Genomic DNA, 19,526 nt, shown 5'->3' on the forward strand with positions numbered 1-19,526 from the left:
AGCTCTATAATGCTGCCATTTTCGCCAGGAGGCTAGGCACGGAAACCATCCTTCTTCAGCCCCCGGTCCCGCGCGACATCAAGACCAAGATGAAGAAGCAGTTTAGCCACATGGGCCCTGGACTTTGGGTAAACACCCTGTATTGCCCGAGAAAGCCTAGCTAGCCTTTTACAGATGTATGTGATGCTTAATTTGAGATGTTAACTTGACTGGACTTGGGAGATACCTGAGAGATACATTCAGATTCAAGTGTGTGTGTGGTTTGTTCTGTCTGTCATTTCAACCGGACCTGTGCCTTCCTGGACCAAGGAATCCTGGATATCCCAAGACAGACCCACGGACTGTAACATTAGCTCTCTGCTTCAGCCATGTTCTACCCCTTAATAGTGTGTTCTCTTCCCCTTCCTTAGACCTCCCCCACTCATCCTCTACCAGGTACCTATCCTCTGGTTCTGTGGATTGTAGCATATATATCAAAGGCTTTAAAGCTAACATCCACATATTATCAGTCAGGAGTCTCCAGAAAAACAAGTGATAGAGTGAGTGTGTGTGTGTGTGTGTGTGTGTGTGTGTGATTTGAGTGGTTTATAAGCTTTGATCAATAATGGCTATCTTGGAATCCCAAAAAAGGAGGCTCTGATACCAGTAAATAAAGTTGCCAGCAAGAATGAGGGCAAGCAGGCAAAAAGCAAAGTCACTTTCTTCCTAGTCCTTTGAGCTGGTGTGACCCAGGCTTAAGGTGGGTCTTCTGACTTCAGGGAGCCAATCAAGAAAAACCTCCGGTTGGTGTGGCCACCTGTGTGAGTTCTAGTTAATTCCAGATGTAGTCAGGTTGACCAGAAGAGCAGTCATGACATGTAAGATAAAACAGACCACGTTGGTCTTTTAGAAGTCTTAAGTTTATTCTTGGGAGTTTTTTCTAGCTTATAGGAATTTCATAATTTTGTTTAACAGCTGTACAGTATTTTCATTGTCCGTGGGCAGTAAATGTCTCTGTGGTAGGATATAGAGCCCTTTGGGTATATGCCCAAAAGTTACTACTTGGTCTTGAGGTATATCGCAGCTTGCTGAGGAGCCATCACACTGATTTCATAGTAATTATAAAAAGGTGGTACTTTGCCCAGCCATGAGTGGTTCCCCTTAGCCCACATCCCCATCGGCATGAGTTGCCTCTTCTGACTGCTGTAAGATGCAATTCCCAAAGCAGTTTCAATTTGCATCTCCCCAGGACTAAGGGTGTGATTAAAAGTGTTTACAATTTCGTTACAATGCTTCTCAGCCATTGCTGTTTCGTCTTTATCATCGGGTATTTTAAAAGCGTGCCACTTAATTTTACTTTCAGAGTTGGAATATAATTAGTATAATATGATCCAAGACTACAATCAGCTCTATTTGAGCAGGATCTTAAAAGACATTGCTATGAGGGATATACAAGTCATATGTTGTGAATGTACACAGTGTAGGGTGTACAGAGGAGGAGTTGTTCTGCAGAACTTACCTAAGGGTAAGTCTGGAGAAACATCACTGTGTCACCCACTCAGGCTCATCTCATGGAAGGGTGCTTTCTACCTTTTATTTCTCGGATGGAATCCAAATGTATGAAGGGGCCTAGATGATATAATGGCATCAGAGTGAATGAATGGGTCTGAGCATTCTGCCGGCCTCTGAGGCAGTAAATAATGGCCTGTCACATTGTGTCATCAAATGTCCCCTGCCATTGTCAAAACCGGTAGTTGTCTGCCAAGCTGGCCTTGCCTCAGTTAAGTGTGGATGTGTCTCCATGGAGACGCAGGTGCTAGGAGCCCAGGATAGGGGCACATGCAGGAGGCCACAGACCTCCCACTGCAGGCTCAGGCAGCCTTACTGCTGCTCCTTCAGCCATCCTCTACACGTCCCCTTGGGAGGAAATAGGCGCATCCGGGCCCCACTGTAGCACACAGCAGTAGACTGAGACCCAAGAAAGCACGCCACGTTGCTGAGGGACTTGAATGTGTAGTCCTGAGAGGCCATCTCCCTCCGGAATCCTGAGGACTGGTACCCAGCATAGGATGGAATGCCACCTCGAGGCAGTGGAAAGCGGACCACAGCTTCGCTGAGTGGTGTGAGCGGCGCTCATTAATGCTGAAGAAGAGCCAGACACAGAACGGATATACACTCAGGATACCCACTGTCTGTGCAAGGAAGCTTTATTTTCGTGGTTTTGTGAAATTGTTAACACCTGTCTGCAATGCCTGAACGTCTGTGTGGAATACTTTTTGACTTCTGAGCTTTGATCTCTCTCAAAATCCACTGGAAATTTGCCAGCTGTAAAGCAAATCTGCCATAATATTTGGTTAAGTTGTCTGTAGTGAGTTCACTTTCTTTGATTTTCGTCTTTGTTTTTCATTACAAAAAGAATTACTATATTCCTGTGGTTTGTTTCAGGGTTGATATTCTAGTCTCTATGTTAAGAATCAGATTTTTCTCAACAAGAGGCAAAAATTAAATAATTTGATAAAAATAACTTGTTCTAATTTACAAAAGAAAAAAATTAGTCTCTAAAAGGGTTGAGACAAATGCGTGAAGATTGTTTTCAAGCTTGTTTCTTATAGACGGTCGCCCACAGGAACAAGAGCGAAGCCTGCGGACGACGACGGCATGTAAGCACCTCCGTAAGTCGGGGTCCAGTAGTAATGCCTTTTAAGGCCATTGGAGACTTCTGAAAGGTAGGTGTGTTCATCCACCACGTATGGCTCCACATCTGTATCATCTGGCTTCAGTCGGCCACTCTTTATCAAATTTGAATATGCCTAGGATTTTTAGGCCGGGAGGGGGGGGGTGGTCATTAATAATTTATTCAGTTTACAGTGGTTGTTCAAACAAATAAATATTCAACTTAACTGTTAATTTGTAGGTTAAAATAAAGAACTCTTAATAACATTGCTGAGTTTTAGTATTATTCCAGATATTATAGGTAAATTATTTATTTATACATAATGAAAGTATAATATTATAAAACCAATTTTTCTTAAGGTCTAACATATAAGGCATGTTTTTCATATGTAAGTCCTTTTGTGAATCTGAGTTAATCCTCAGTAATACCCAGGTTGTGACTGATGGTCAGATTTTTCAAATACTCTTAAGTACTCTTAAGAGGTAGCAGTGGGCAGAGCGGAGGGCTCGCATGCAGGGGCATGCCTGCGTTCTCAGCATGCAGATCTCCTGAGGCAGGGGATGGTGGAGTTCGGAACCAGCTGAGCTGTATTCCTCCTCTGTCACATCTGATGATCACTAGGGACTCACATCTCAAAACAGACAAACCGACAGCTCCATATACAAGTTAGTTGATGAATCCCTTGAAGTCTATATGGAAGTTTAGTTTTTTTTTAAAAAAAAAAACTTCCACAGTAACTTATCAATTTTTTATTTTTAATTTGTAGAATTTTCTTTTGTGTATCCCTATGGCTCCTTGGTATGTGTGCTAAGGCCTTCTTACATGCTTGTGAGCTGCTTTGTTAATAAAGTCACCATTGTAGAGAGAAAAACAGGCGGAAATTTCAATGATTCCACTCTGTATACAGCTTGTGCTGGGTGGGTGTTTCTCCAAACACTATGGATACTTTTGTAGGGAGGTATATATTTTATTTTTAGTCAATTTTTTCTTCTCTCTTTTCAAATGGAAATTTTTTGTCAATATGCTGTCTGTCTCTAAAGTGGTGTGATTCTCAGCAGCTCATGAAACTTTCTCCAAAACTGACCACATACGCAGACACAAAGCAGGCCTCAACGGAAAAAAGAAAGTTTGAAGTAACATCCTGCATCCCATCTGAGCACAATACGGCTCAATATTGCAGCAGACAGTTTTCAAACTCCTGGAAATTGAACAGCTTGCTATAAATAAAACATAGGTCAAGACAAAAATCAAAAAAGAAATTAAAAACTTTGTGGAATTGAATGAAATTGAAAACAACATGTCCTATGATAATTAATTAATTAAACTATTCAGAAGGACTAGATAGCAGGAGATAATCAAACTCAGGGTTGAAACCAATAAAATACAGACAACAACCTATACAAAGGTTCAACAAGAGTTGGTTCTTTAAGAAAATATGGACAAACCCTTATCCAAATTGACTAAAAGATGGAGAGAGAAAATCCAAATTAATAAATTTAGAGACAAAAAGGGGGGCTGACAAACATTCAGAGAATCATAAGGACATACTTTAAAAACCTGTGCTGCAGCAAATTGGAACATTTAAAAGAAGTGGATGCACACACAATCACTTAAGTGTTACACAGCTAGTACAGTGTCTTTTAACTGTCTTAAATTTCTTAACTTGACACATTAGGAACTTTAATATATATATCACCTACCAAAGTTAAATCAAGATCAGGAAGGCAACTTAATTAGATCTCTAGTAAGGTAGAAGCAGTAATTGGAGTCTTCTAAGCAGAACCTGGAAAGATGGCCTATCAGAGTTAAGAGCACTGGCTACTCTCCTAAACGTCCAGAGCTCAATTCCCAGCATCCACATGGCAGCTTACAACCAGCCACAACTGTAGTTCCACAGTATCCAATGCCCTCTTCTGGGGTAAACATGCGACAAAATAACCATATACAGAAAATACATAATACTTCTAAGAACTAATGCCAATATTCCAACCATTCTATCATGTGTAATTTTTTTATGAGGACCCAAAAACCTTTACTCTAAAACCTAAATAACAAAGAGAATTACAAATCAATTTTCCTTATCAACATAGATGCAAAAATTCTCAAAATACTTGCAAACCAAATTCAAGAACAAATCTACAGGATCATCTACCACAATGAAGCAGGCCCAGAGACACAAGGATGATTCAACATACATAAAATAGTATGAAGGACTCAGGATTTTCATACACAAGCACTAAGTGTAACACAGCTAGTACAGTGTCTCTCTGATGCCTCAACTTGATATATTAGGAACTTTACATCAACTCAATTCTTTTTCATTTGGAGGAATTGGACATTTGTGTGGCTCAGTGATCCTTAATACTTGTGTATGACATCTGATCTTTCCTAGTAGCTACTTGTGGGTTTAAATTAAAAACTGCCCAGATTGTAGTGTGACTCCATTCTTCGAAAGCATTTATCAAATTAACTTACAGGTATCTGAGAAGTGTCCAACAAAGGCTGGAACTGAAATCACTTACCAAACAAGTGTCCTCATCAAATTTGTTTCCCCAGATGTAGATATTAGACAGCACGAGGTTTGTTTTCATTGACTGGGAAAGTGCAACAAGCCCTTCTCCCTCTATCTTGTTGCTGACTACAGACAGTCTGTAGGAAAACAATAATGGAGTCTCAAATCCCACAAAGAATGACTAGGTCAGCATCAACACTTACTAAGATTTACTAAGTCCATTTTACTAACAGGTTTTAATGCGGTAATCCAAATACTGCCTCTGTGCAGTCTGTAATCCGAGGCATCTGCTTTCTTAGTGAATGTGTCATGGACCTAGAAAAGGTGCCCTTTCTAAGTACATTTTAAAATAGTGCTCGCTGTCTGTCTCTGTCTCTGTCTCTCTCTCTTTCTCTCTCTCCTCCCTCCTTCCCTCCCTCTCTTTCTCTTATCTCTCTCTGATCCCAGCACTCAGGTAGCAGAAGCAGCTGGATCTTTTGAGTGCAAGGACAGCCTAGTCTATAAAGTGTCTTCCAGGACAGTTGGGGTTACCCAGAGAAACCCTTTCTTAAAAACAAACAAACAAAAATAAAACCAGACACAACACAAGGTTTATTCATGTATTTGGGTACTCTGTCTGCATGATGGATACACACCAGAAGAGGGCATTGAATCCTATTATAGATGGTTGTGAGCCACCATATGGTTGCTGGGAATTGAACTCAGGACCTCTGGAAGAACAGCCAATGTTCTTAACCTCTGAGCCATCTCTCCAACTTCTATTTGGTAAATGTTTGAGTAGATTACAAATGTAAGTATTGTGTTAAGTGCTTATGAATTTCTTGTTAAGAGTTTGGGATAAATAAGTTTGGGTGTAGGAGAGATGGCCCAGCAGTTAAGAGCAGGTGCAGCTCTTTCAGAGGACCCAAGTTCTGTTCACAGCACACACCGAGGCAGCAAACAACCATGTTTAACTCCAGTTCAAAATCTGATCCCCTCTTCTGGATTCTGTGTGCACACATTCGGTGCATGTACAAACAAGCAAGTAAATACACATGCATAAACAAAAAGAAATGAAAATTTTTGTCTATGAACGTGAATATACAAGTATCCTAATAGATTCACTCAAATTTTTAAAAGATTCAACTTAGAATTTTATAGCTATTTTTATCGAGTATTAAAAAAAAACCATACTAACGCTTTAAGGCTCCTGTTGTGGGAAGTTAGAGTTTCACTGAGATACTTTGCGCCTGCATTTTCTATTCTGTTAAAAGAAAGATCTAGTACTTCCAGAGTAGTATTGCTTTTTAGAACATCAGCCAAAAACACCATTCCATCACGAGTTATTTTGTTGCTGGGGAGGAAGCATATTTAGCAATATTTTAAAAACACAAAATATTATTCTTACATTCTTAAGGTACTTGAAAACATTCAGTAAGCTTTCTATTTTAGTTTGCTCAACTTCCAAGGATGAAAATTCACCATGAAATAGTGCTCCCATCTGTCTGACAATCAAGTTATTACAGATATATTACAGTATAAGCTAACCTATCAAATCCTACAGCTGACAATAAAAGCGCATCAACAAGTTATAATTTCCAGTTATAACTGAAAATAATGTCTAACAAACATGACTAACATAATGTATTTACATATTTATCCTCAAGACACTCTCTGCATGATCATGTCCACTATCACGTACCAGCTGACGTCAAGGTAGCGTAGGCTACTGTTCAAATACAGAGCATTGCATAACTGTTGTATACCGAAATTCTTCATGCCGTGTTTGCACATGTGCAGTTCAACAAGGACGTGATTTTGTTTCAACATGTGGCCGATATGGACTGTGGACTCTTCCTGAAAATATATAAAATTCTTGTTTCCGATTTTGAAGTATTACATGTCCGTTTTAAAAGCATATATTCTTAAAGTTGGTACAGGGCTCATTATGTAGCTCAGGCTGGCCTCAATCCTGACTCAGTTGCCCCCAGCCTCCAGAGGGCAGGTGTTACAGGCACATCTGGCCTTAAATTCGCTTGTTAGAAATATTATATTGAAACTCTTAGTCTAGGGCTGGAGATATGGCTCACTAGTGAAGACCTGAGTTCAAATTCCCCCTGTCCATTTGGAAGCTAGGCTCGGCCACATATTCCTGGAACTTCTTTGTTGGCTGCTCAGGCAGATCTTGGGAGCTCATGTCCAATTAGCTTAATACAAACAGTGATTTTTATGTTCGGTGAGAGGCCCTATCTGAAGGCAATAGTGCAGAGAATTATTAAGACCTCTGACTGCCTCTGATCTCTGCATGCACCCTCATAGGCACAGATACACATGAACCCCATAAACAACAAAAGAGTCTACCATTTTGCATTGGCATACTTTTTAAATAACAAAACCATTATCACTGCCCCCAAATAATACCACACACACACACACACACACACACACACACACACGTAGTATGGGTCTCACCACATAGCCTGGGCTGGGCTGGCCTCGGAATTCGGCACCCTCCCCTCAGGCACTGTACCACCATGTGTAGGATGTGTACAAAGGAAATATGGACTGTCTTAGAAACAGCGGGAACTTGTGAAACTCAGTAACTAAATGACTTTTAAAAAGAAGATAGTTTGGTTTACAATGACAATAATAGTTATTTTTAAAGGAAAACCAGCAGAGCTACTTGTTACATGTTACTTCTCTAAACCTTCTTTGCCCCCTCAGTGCGCCTTTGTCACTGATCATCCTCATGGCTTAAGACAAGACACAAAGACACTTCTTACTCTTGAGTGTTTTGAAACCCTCAGCTCTCCTTTCTTGAACTCTCTCCCCTTTAAAGTGATTTCAAGTTCCTGAATATGTTTGCTTCCTGATCTTAAATTTCACAGTCCAGCTGCTCTTAGGCAAAAGGTATGCATGAACACATATATTTTTCCCTTCAAGGATAATTTGCAATCCAAGTAGGACTACATTTTTATCAAAATCAAAGCAAAAATGGACCAAGGCAGTTTGGTTAAGAACTCCCTGTAACATTCTGAATGAACAAACCCCTGTATTTTGCTTGCTTTAAAAAAAATTAGACTTAATGTCCTCCATGTGGGTGCGGGGAAACTTAATCTGGGTCCTCTGGACAAGTACCTGGTGATCAGAGTCACAGAGCCATCTCTACAGACCCATTAAATGTTGTTTTCAAAATATGTTTATTTAAGGATCTTGGGTAATTTGTTGAAAGTATCAGATTAATATACATAATATAACCAAAATAATGCCAAATGTTTTGGTTACATGTAGACAGAGTTCAAAAGAAAAGTTGTATACAAGCAAAATAAATGCACTTCCAAATATGAAAAATAGCACTTTAAAATGTGGTTACTTCTCAGTTACATGAAGGAAGAACACTGGGACAGATAATTTTCAATTATGGACAGTACTTTGAACTTTAGGAGAGCTCAAAATTTATTTGAACAGTGAACCTATAAGTTCATTGTTTAAACTAGATACCCTAGACCTTTTCATCTCCTCTTGTTTAGGCCTGTAATAGAATGAGTTTGTATGTATGTATGTATGCATGTATGTATGTATAACTGGGGATGTGTGTGTGTGTGTGCATATGCCACAATGCACACATGGTGGTCAGAGGACAGCATACAATAATTGGTTCTATTCTCCCACCATGTGGACCCAGAAACTAGAAACTTAACTCCGGTATCAGGAGCTTAGCAGCAGGAGCTCTCTTAACACTGAAGCGTTTTGCCAACCTAAGTTCTTATTTTTAAAGAAGAATCCCCCACAAAAGAAAGTGAAGAAAGCAGCCACATTTTCGTCTGTCTCCAACGAGAACTTTAATCTATAGATGGGATCAAGTTCAAACTTGCTATACATGCAAAGATGTAATGATTCAGTCATACCAATAAACAGATGATTAAAACAGCTGGCATCGGGCTTATGCCATGGCTTAGGAAACGTTAGGCATACATACTTTCTTTCGTCTGTCTTCACACAGGTTTACCCAGAACCCAAGTTTTGTAAACTTGCTGCTTAAGTAACAGCAGCTATATGTATGCAAGTCACCAAGAAGTAAGATAGTTATACTTTTCCTTTAGCACTTTTCACTTAACAAGCTGCAGTCTTATAAAATTAGGATAAGTCTAAGAATGCAGTGCATCCCTGCGCCTTCAACTCCAATAGGACCTTACTCTTAGTGCCATGACATCACATACAGACCTGTTCTCCATACAGTATAGGCCGGTTCAGGTTGATTCCCTTGATTGCTTGGTTTTGAGTTAGAACTGTAGCAAATGCTATCACACTTTGCAGTCCCTACAAACAGGTAAATCCATTAAGGAAGCTGACTGTATTAATCTTACATTACAATTTCAAGATAACTAACTGAGTTCTGATAAAATTGTTTGTACAAAAGTTAAAACATCTCTTCCCAGAATCGGAACAGTCACTCTTGAGTCTACATAGGCGTTTCTTAACGTTTCAATGGGGGTTTCCTAGGGCTGACTCTGGGCGTACTCCTGGTCCTATGTTTTCTCAAATGAAGAGACGGAGCCCTGGATTCCAGCGAAGCCTCACATACTTATATCCTTGTGCAATCAGTCCTTTATATTTGGTTTTTTTATTCTCTCATAAAATGCATCCCAACCACAGGTTCCCCTCTCCACCCCTCCCAGTTCCCTCCACCTCCCATCTCCCCCTGATTCACACCTCCGGCTGCTTTCAGAGAAGAGCAGTGTGTGCTTCTGAGGTTAGTAACACATTTTCCACAGCTCCTTCACGACTCTCCTGACATCTGACTGGAAGGAAGGCCTCTCCTCCCTCGTCTCTGATGGACACCACTGAATACACACACCGCCTGCTATGCTAGTAAGTGGCATGCTCTTGCTGCTTCTCATCTGTTGATCATTAAGTCTGAACTCCTTCTGCCTCCAAAAGGTGTCTCCAATTAGTTCGCCTCTGAATGCTTCCATGACTCTTACTCCTGCCTAAGGCTTCCTCTCACACCCAGATGCCAGCAGCGGCTATCCCAGTGGCCCGCTGGTTCCCGCTTGCTGCCCTTCACTTCAAAAAAAAAAAAACAAAACAAAACAAAAACAAACAAACAAACAAAAAACCCCAAAAAAACCAACCAAACAAACAAACAAAAAAAACTAATGGCCTTTTAAAAGCATGGATCAGATCCAAGTTCCCTCAGCTTTAAGCCTTTTCATGATTAATATTGTGTATCATATTCCTCCTCTTCTCTTCTCTGCCTGTGATCTGTCCACATAGCCTTGTTCTGAACTTCTGTTCTTGGGTACTCTAATTGTCACACAGTCGCCTCCCTGTGGCTTGCCATAGCTTACTGTGGAAGAAGTTTACTACTGTCCTACTGTTTAATTAATAATTGGGGCTTTACTTTTTGCAGTACTGAGGATCACACCCTTGGGTATACTAGGCAGGGACTCGAAATCAGCTATTATTGCTAGCTCATTTTACTTTTTCTTTTATTTTTAGATAAGGCCTTGCTAAATTGTCTAGACTGGTTTTTAATTCATCCTGTAATTATTACCTCCTCCCCAACATCAGAGTAATCTTTATTAAAGCACTTTTCTCTGTTGACTGACATTTCCCCCAAGTAAAATACAAAGCCTCTTGAGGGCAGACCATCTCAGATTTTCTGTTGCAACCTTTAAGTGTCGTGCAAGTGATTGCTGTCAATAAGCAAACACTGACCCACTGCTACCCAGAGCTGTAATCGCTGCAGCTTCCTTTTTAATAAGTCCTTCCAAACCATTGCAGATTTTGTGTCCTACAGATTTGATCAATCTGAGGTTGTACAACAGATCTAAAGGTCTCAAGACTTCAAAGCGTGATCAAGAAAGTGAGATTTAGAATTTGAAGACATGAAAAACAAATGCTCATCTCCTCATCTGGTGGATGGAGACCCCTGGCAGCTTTTAGAATCATCACAACTTTCATGGTTCAACATACTGAAAATATTTTCTATCAGAAGGAATTTATATTAGTGCTGATGAGGCAGTGTTTGCTTAATGTAAATGAGCATGATCTTTTCCTGTGAAGTAACACACAAGTTAAGATGAGTTATGCATAGTTCAGAAATGTCTTTACTATGATAGTTATCTAATATTGCTTTATTAGAACCTTTTAATTTTATGTGTACAAGCGTGTTGCCCTCATGTATGTCTGTGCACCATGTGAATGTGTGCCCACGAGGCCCGCAGGGGGCGCCAGATGCCCTAGAACTGGAGTTACAAATAGTTGTGAGGGCCACAGGGGTGCTGGGAACCAAACCAGGTCCTCTGTAAGAGCAATAGATGCTTTTAACTACTGTAATCTGATTTTGTTGACTGTCTATATTATTAAGTGAACAGAAAATCTCATTTCCCACCAGGGCAGAGTAACCATTAATAAACTGTCTTGTCAGGGTATCGGCAAATGCATGCAATCCCAGCACCTGGGAGATGGAGGAAGAATTGTGGGCTCAGGCTGGCTTGGGCTACATGCCAGGACCTTCCTGCAAAATCAAACAGCAAACCTCATGATCATCTGCCCGCCATCTTGAATAGCTCTCTATGCGGCCTTCTGGGAGAATGCCCTGCCGCCAGGGTGGTTTTCCTATTAGCTGACTTACCAGGTCACAGTCGCCCAGATCCAATTTCTCTAGGGATGAGTTCATCTGCAGCATTGCAGCAAAAAGCATGCCGCCTGTATTCTCAATCTTATTTCCGGTCATTCTCAAGTATTTAAGAGTTTTGTTTTTCTGGAAAAGAAAAAAGAATCGAAACAAGCAAAGTTTTGTTGCTTAAACTTGAATCCATGAAATTCTCCCTCAATTAAACGAGTCAGAAAGTTGTATTACTATTTGCAAACTTACTTTTATAGAGAGCAAGATATACTCTGTAAAAGTAACATCCAATTTCTCATAATAGCTAAATCTTTTAATAGAAAGAATGATCAAGGGCTGGAGAGATGGCTCAGTGGTTAAGAGCACTGATTGCTCTTCCAGAGGTCCTGAGTTCAACTCCCAGCAACCATATGGTGGCTCACAACCATCTGTAGTAGGATCCAATGCCCTCTTTTGGTGTGCCTGAAGATAGCACAGTGTATTCACATACATAAAATAAATTAAAAAAAAAAAAAGACCAAGAACCAAATGCCCAGGAAGTAAGGGAGTTTTTAATATGTTTTCATTGGAAATTTTGTAAATCTGCCTCATAAGAAAAATGTATTACTGAGGTGAAGTTCACAAGACACGAGCTGACTATTCTAAAATGTCCAATGGCATTTACCTCCTTCAGCGAGTTCCAAAATACATCCCATCATCCCCGAAAGTCCCTCGCGCGCATGTGTGGTGGGGATCAAAACCAGGGCCATGTATGTGCCAGGCAAATGTCCTATCATTGAGCTACATCCCCAACTCTCAATTTTTCCCATTTATTCTTATCTTATATATACGTGTGCTTGCCTGCATGTATGTACCATGCACATGCCCGGTGCCCATGAAGACCACTCGAGTGTTTGGAAGCCCTAGAACTAGAATTAGAGCCAGTTAGGAGCCGTTATGTGTATGCTAGAAACTAAGCCCAGGTCCTCTGCAAGAGCAGAAAATGCAGGAAAAAACAAATGTAAAATTTTATTTTTAGAGATAAAAGAAATAAATCTTAGAAGCCAAAAGCCAGCGTTGTCCGAACGCCGTAACACCTCATTAGCAGAGGCACATGACCGGACGGGATCCAGGAGGAGCGCAGCCCCTGAACATGAGGAGTATACTTGTATACTTGCGATGCCTGCATCTGAAAAAGTCCTCCTCAAGCTAATTCATGGAAGATGCCCCTGAGGTCTGAGCTAGCCTGGCCTCCTGGGACCACAGCAGCCTGCATGCCTTCATTGTTGAAGCTGTCAAGAAAACTCCCTTAGCTGCCCCTTTTCCAGCATGGTACCCCGAAGGCCCTATTTTATTTATTTATTTATTTATTTATTTATTTATTTATTTATTCATTTATTTATTTGGGAAATTTACTTTGAGATGAATCTGCATTGCTGCACCCCGGAGTTCTCCACCGGACAGTCTTGTATCCAAGGCAAGGTTTTTATTGTTTGGTGCAAAGTGTGAGGTTTCACTTTCCATAGCCATCCGGCAGTTACAGATGCTCAGTCAGCAAGCGCAGGCTCTGAGCTCCACCCACACCACCTCCGTTCTCCCCCAGGCACTTTCACAGTAAAGCTGACTAAGGCGCCTTCTGAGCAATGGCTGTCTTGCAGCCTGGATGCCATATGGTCTTGAAATTGCCTCGACCAAGCAACTTTGAATTCAGCCTCGCTCGAAACTTTAGGATGCAGAAGATAACTAGATTCTTCACCAGACTATATAACTAACACAAGTGCTCTCCAGCCCAGCGCCTGGTAGAGTCTGTCCCCTCTGAAGCCTCGCCAGCCCTGTCTACTCTGCCCTTCTTTCTTTTCTTTCCTTATTTTTAATTTTATTTTTATTTTATGGTTTTGCCTGGGTGTATGTCTGTGCAGCAGATGCCTGCCTGGTGCACAGAATGTCAGATCCTTTGGGACTGGAATTAGAGACAGGTGTGAATTGGTACGTGGCTGCTGGGAACCAAATATAGGCCCTCTGCAAGAGCAAGTATTCTTTCTAGCCTCCTATTTTTTCTATTGTTGTCATCATGTGTGTGTGTGTGTGTAATATTCGCATGAGTGTAGGTGTATGTACCCGCCACTGAAAACATGTTGAAGGCAGAGGACAGCTTGGGGAGTCCATTCTCGACCTCTACCCTGAAGTCCAGAGGATACGATACGCTCAGGTCGCCAAGCTGGCACAGCAAGTACTTTACTCGCTGATCCATCTCAGCGTCCACATTTCCATTAGCACCCTGGGCTTCCAAACTCCTAACACAGTGACTCATCAAACCCCCACCTACAGACCGTTCTGGGGCCCCCCTAGCTCATGGTGCCAAATGCTTTTACATTCCTTCCATAGGAAGGCTTACAGACTATATAGGGTTTGTTTGTTTGTTTTTACAGTAACACTCTCAGTAGCATTTTCTGTATTGTTTACATCTCTTCTTGCTATGACCAAATATCCTGCCAAGAAACAACTTAGAGGAGGAGCTGGTGGTCTTTGGAAACACTGTCCTTGTGGAGAAAGTGTGGCAGGTGGCAGGAGGGGTGAAAGGTGACTTGGTTGGATTGTACCATGGCCAGTATCAAAGAGAGAGAGAGAGAGAGAGAGACGGTGGCATTGCTTTAGAGACAAGGGCTCATCCATGTTGCTTAGACTTGACTTGAGCTCAGTTACCCTCCTAGCAAGCTTCCCTCCTGCCTCTCCCTTCCAAGTTCTGAGGTTACACGTGTGCACCACTATAACCCAGCAAAGCTGGTGAGTCATTTTTTTCAATGAGTTTAAAGTTCTCAAGTAGTAGCTGTGCTTTTTGTAAACTGAAACTTTAAAACTCTATATTCAAGGGGCTGGAGAAATGGCTCAGTGGAGAAGAGCGATTGCTCCTCCTGCAGAAGACCTGGTTTGTTTCCCAGCACCCCACAGTGGCTCACAGCCATCCAGTCCCAGGCCATAGCAGTGCCCTCTTCTGACCTCTGCAGACAAAACACTCACAGAAAACAAAAATGCAAGGCTTGAGAGACAGCTCAATAGTTAAAAGAACTGCTCTTCCAGGGTACCAGTTCAATTCCCAGCACCCACATGGCAGCTCACAACCGTGTGTAACTTTAGTAACTCCAGAGTATGTGAGTCCATCTTCTAGCTTCTGCAGGTACCAGGTATATAGGCAGGTTTTACAGACATATGTGCAGGCAAAACACCTATATACACTATACAGTCTCTATAGTAAGACACTATACAGTCTCTCTCTCTCTCTCTCTCTCTCTCTCTCTCTCTCTCTCTCGGTCTCTCTGTCTCTCTCTCTCTCTCTCTCTCTCTCACACACACACACACACACACACACACGCGCGCGCGTGTGAAGGCAGACAAAAAATTGAAATAATGGGGTGAGGATGTAATAATGAAATAATGTAATAATGAAATAATGGGGTGGGATCGGGATGTAAAATGAATAAATAAATTAATGGAAAAAAACTGAGACAATATAAGCTCATATGAACTTTGGTTATGCTGTGCCCAAACTACCAGAAGTTAAATTCACCAGTGCCAAATGTAAATGCTTACATGTAGTGCTTTAGCAATCAATTCTCCGCCTTCAGGTCCAATATCATTGAACATAAGGTTTAAGTACGTGATACTTGGTTGTTTCTATAATAAGGAGAGAAAGAAGCTATTACATCTGTACTTACTAGAATCAATCGACCTATGCACACTAATTAAATGTGCTAACAGAATTCTAACAAAGGCAAAGGCTGTTGAAGGGGAGTCAGAGTCACCTTTCTCTTCCAAACACTGCAATTGTAATGTCATTTGAAAGGGAAAGACTCAATTTCCATTGTTTTACCAACAATGGGATGTGTGAACATCTTTGCATACAGGTTTGCAAAAGCCATCTCAGGAGGTCCAGGTATCAGCTCTCCTAGAGCCAAATACAAGTGGGTCCCAGTATTCCCAGCAGATTTAGGAGCCTTTGTATTTTCCACACTCAGTGCTTGGCTAAGTGCGTGGCCTCGTCTTGGCAGGACCATGGGTAAGGACATTTGCTGGCAGCTCGTGATACCTGGAGCAGTTTCGCAGCATAGTAAGCACCAACATCACCAATGAGGTTATACCGCACATCCACACCTGAAACACAAGGGGTGGGGGAGGCAGAAACTGATATTCCGCACAGAGTACTTAAGTCGGGGAAAGAGAAAAGCGTTTACCAGCAAGCCAACGTACCGCTGATACACGGCTGGTTCCGTAGGGCTTTGGAAAGAAGCCAAAAGTCTTCGCCTGTTAGTCTCTGTCCTGAGACTAAGCGACTGTTACCCCCAATGTTTACGGTGATCTTTTCTTTGGGTCTGTCAAAATAAAGGAGACAAAATGAGGAGGAGGACAATGCTGACCCAAAGCATGAAACCCTTCCAATGTCAGTAATATGGCTTTGAAATCCAGGCTAGCACAGCCAATCTCTCATCATTTCATTTCTCTTTCACAGCCCCACTGCCCCCCCCCCTTGTTTAATGTTGTGACAGAACACCTGGAAAACAAAACCTAAGGGTGAGGCTCTGTGGTGCACACCTTAAATCCCAGCTCTCAGGAGGCAGGGATCAGTGGATCTCTGTGAGTTTGAGGCTAGCCTGATCTACAAAGTGAGTTCTAGGATAGTCAGGGTTACACACAGAAACCCTGTCTCAAACAAACAAACAAAAACAATAGAGAAGGGGGAGGGAAGGGAGGAGGAGGGAGGGAAAAGGAAGGGAAGGGAAGGGAAAGGAAGGGAAGGGAAATGAAAAAGAAATTTAAGGGAGGACATGTTGGATTTAGGCTTGGTTCCCAGCTGTCTACCCTTGAGGGGAGGTCACAGTAGGAGGAGCTTTTAGCAGCTAGTTAGCACACCCACAGTTAAGAGTAGACAGAAAGAGATGAACGCATGCTCAGCTGGTTGTGCATGTTCAGCTTGATTTCTCCGGTTCAGGACCCCTGTCTAAGAAATGGTGCTGCCCACAGTGGGCTGAGTCGGCCCACCCAACTGACTTAACGAAGTCCTCTGCAGACACGGACATAGCCCAGTCAAATACAGAAAGGTCCTCATTGTTCCCAAATGGTGCTAGGCTGTGCCAAGCTGAGGAAGCTAATCATCGAGCCCACCTTTGAGGACGCCTTAGGTTTCTATCGTTGTGATAAAAACGCCATGACCAAAGCAACTCGGGGAGGAAAGGGTTATTCCCACTAATGAGGGCAACCAAGCAGGAACTCAAGGCAGGGACCTGGAGGCAGGAACCAAAGGAAAAGCCATGGAGGAACTCTGCTTCCTGGATTGCTGCTCCTACCTTCCTCGGTCTGTTTTCTGATACCACCCAGGACCATAAGGCCGGGGTTGGCACCAACCCACAGTGATCTGGGCTCTTCCATATTCATCATTAACCAAGAAAATGTCCCCACTGACTGACCTACGGGCAATCTGATGGGAGCCTTTTCTCAATGGTGGCCCCTTGGCCCATGTAAGTCTCCTGTGTCAAGTTGATAAAACAGATACAAGAGCAAAAACCAGCACAGAGGACTTGCCTGAACTCACCCCGCTCATGGGAACTACGGGGGCCCTGGCTTGAGGGCTCCGGGCCTGTGTCAGACTCCACAGCTAAGCTCTTAGGGTGCCATGCATCTATCTGTTAACTATATCCATTTTACCAAGCCATTTTCAAGTGGAGATAAACTGGCTGAACAGTCCAGGGCTTCCCAGAAATGAGAATTGGTGAGAACTTCTGGTGCAGTTGAATTCTTAGCTTCCTTACCGCTTTTCAATTTCTTCATCCAGTTTTTGGAGTATACTCAGTATTATAGGATTGGTTTTCCGTATGTTTTCTGAACAAAAATAGCAGTACTGTGCCTCGAGCTTCTCCATAGACTCCGGAGCTTGGGAGACACAAATGCGCCATCCGTCACCACGTATAAATTATCCCCAAAGCTTCGACAACAGCTAAGCTTCTTTCAAAGACGTGAGTAAGTCTGTGTGTGTATGTATGTGCACTGAGGGAGAGGAAGGAAAGGAGGAAGAACTAAGGGAGGGGGGTGGGCAGGCTGGGACTCCAGTCAGCACCCCGTCTGGAAGAGAGCAGCCAACCTCTACCGTGTGTTGGCCTTGGTAGCGGAGAAAAAGATGTCCAGAGAAATTACTCTGGGCAAAATCAAACTGACTCTAAAGCCTGCATGTGCCCCACTGGGTTTCAAGGACAGGGTTTGTTAAAATAGCGCTAAGGGAAGACAGTTTTATTCAGCCATCCAACTCCAGAAGGACTCGAGAAATTAACCCACTTGGATTGGATGCCTTGACACCAAACCAATTTGATAGCATCTTCACAGCACACGGAGGCCTGGCTCACAAAAGCATTTGACCTACCTAGGCCCTCTTCCATTTCCTCCTGCTAAGGTTCATTTCCTTCTTTACTTTCTTTGTGTGTGGTGGGAATCCATGGATTGTGCATGTGGAGGCCAGAGGTTAACAAGCGTCATCTTCCTCTGTTCTCCGCCCTAGTGTTTAAAATGGTCTACAGAGATCTCAGTCAGGGTTTCCATTCCTGCACAAACATGACCAAGAAGCAAGTTGGAGAGGATAGGATTTATTCAGCTTACACTTCCACAGAGCTGTTCATCACCAAAGGAAGTCAGGACTGCAGCTCAGGCAGGTCAGGAAGCAGGAGCTGATGCAGAGGCCATGGAGGGATGCTCCTTACTGGCTTGCTTCCCCTGGCTTGCTCAGTCTGATCTCTTATAGAACGAAAGACTACCAGCCCAGGGATGGTACCACCCACAATGGGCCTCCCCACTTGATCACTAATTGAGAAAATGCCCCACAGCTGGATCTCATGGAGGCACTTCCCCAACTGAAACTCCTTTCTCTGTGATAACTCCAACTTGTGTCAAGATGGCATGAAACCAGCCAGTACAACAGGTCACTGAATCACTATTACAGGCACTATTTAGGCTAGATTGGCTGGCCAGAGAGCCCTTGAAATCTACCCATCTCCAACCTCAAATACTAGGGTTTCAGGCATACACTCCATGCCTGGCTGTTATGTGAGAGCTAGGGATCAAAACTCAGACCCCCCATACGTGTGCTGTGAGCACCTCACCCCTTCAACCACCACCCCTCCCCCACCTATGTTTTGTTCTTTAATAAAAATAATCAAATAGGAACTGAGGTCTCTGTTCTCTGTTACTCAGCCGCTTTCCTAACAACCCCACTGCTTTTAACGGTTACCTTTCCTTTCTTTTCTTCTTCTAAACACAGGGTCTCACTATGTACTCCAGAGTGGCCTTGAACTCACAGCCGTCCTCTGCTTCCTGAGTTCGGATCACAGGTGTGTGCTATCACACCTGGCTTCGATATTACTTTAAAGACATTTCTTGTGAACTCTGGGTCTTCCATAGTGGAAGCTACAGTTTTACTTTTTGTAAGAAGCACTTGCTGCTGGTGCAATTATTAGCATCCTGGAAACAGACACTCCTGTGGTTTCTAAGCAGAAGCCAGGGCTGAGCGCCCTTCCTCTGACTCCCTTCCCTCCTTAGGCTATTAACGTCCTGGGGCTGGAGTACCAGCACTTCCGGTGTCTGCCCTCCTAGGGGTCGAAAGCAAAGGCAGGACCTGCCTCTCTATGCTGTTCTCTTCAGAGACCCATTGACCCGAGAAGGCAGCAGTCACACCCACGGGTGCAGGACAAAAGCATCCCGCAGGACAAAAGCATCTGGTCTTCCCGCAGCCC

The 19,526-nt window shown here is 42.7% G+C and overlaps 1 protein-coding gene across 1 annotated transcript; it reads right to left on the reverse strand.

Moving 5' to 3' along the window:
- Positions 1-2,175: 2,175 nt before the first annotated feature.
- Positions 2,176-17,670, reverse strand: Lrrc34 (leucine rich repeat containing 34). The gene is made up of 10 exons (XM_052180679.1): positions 17,559-17,670; positions 16,003-16,124; positions 15,842-15,906; positions 15,346-15,429; positions 11,785-11,913; positions 9,369-9,464; positions 6,847-7,001; positions 6,343-6,498; positions 5,176-5,302; positions 2,176-2,789 (listed from the first exon to the last, which is right to left on the reverse strand). Exons 1-10 carry the CDS (start codon positions 17,666-17,668, stop codon positions 2,586-2,588), a joined length of 1,248 nt encoding a protein of 415 aa, XP_052036639.1. The 5' UTR covers positions 17,669-17,670; the 3' UTR covers positions 2,176-2,585.
- Between the last annotated feature and the right edge of the window lie 1,856 nt (positions 17,671-19,526).

This window comes from Apodemus sylvaticus, chromosome 4 (assembly GCF_947179515.1).
Source record: "Apodemus sylvaticus chromosome 4, mApoSyl1.1, whole genome shotgun sequence".
NCBI classification, from domain to species: Eukaryota; Metazoa; Chordata; class Mammalia; order Rodentia; family Muridae; genus Apodemus; species Apodemus sylvaticus.

Bases quoted from the DNA above. Each gene is read 5' to 3' on its own strand.
- Lrrc34 (XM_052180679.1), bottom strand. From the start codon at position 17,668: ATGGAGAAGCTCGAGGCACAGTACTGCTATTTTTGTTCAGAAAACATA. The intron at 15,430-15,841 runs GTATCACGAGCT...TCCTTATTATAG, and splicing joins ATGCTGCGAAACTGCTCCAG to AAACAACCAAGTATCACGTA. The intron at 5,303-6,342 runs GTTAGTATGGTT...GTTTTCCTACAG, and splicing joins CACAACAGGAGCCTTAAAGC to ACTGTCTGTAGTCAGCAACA.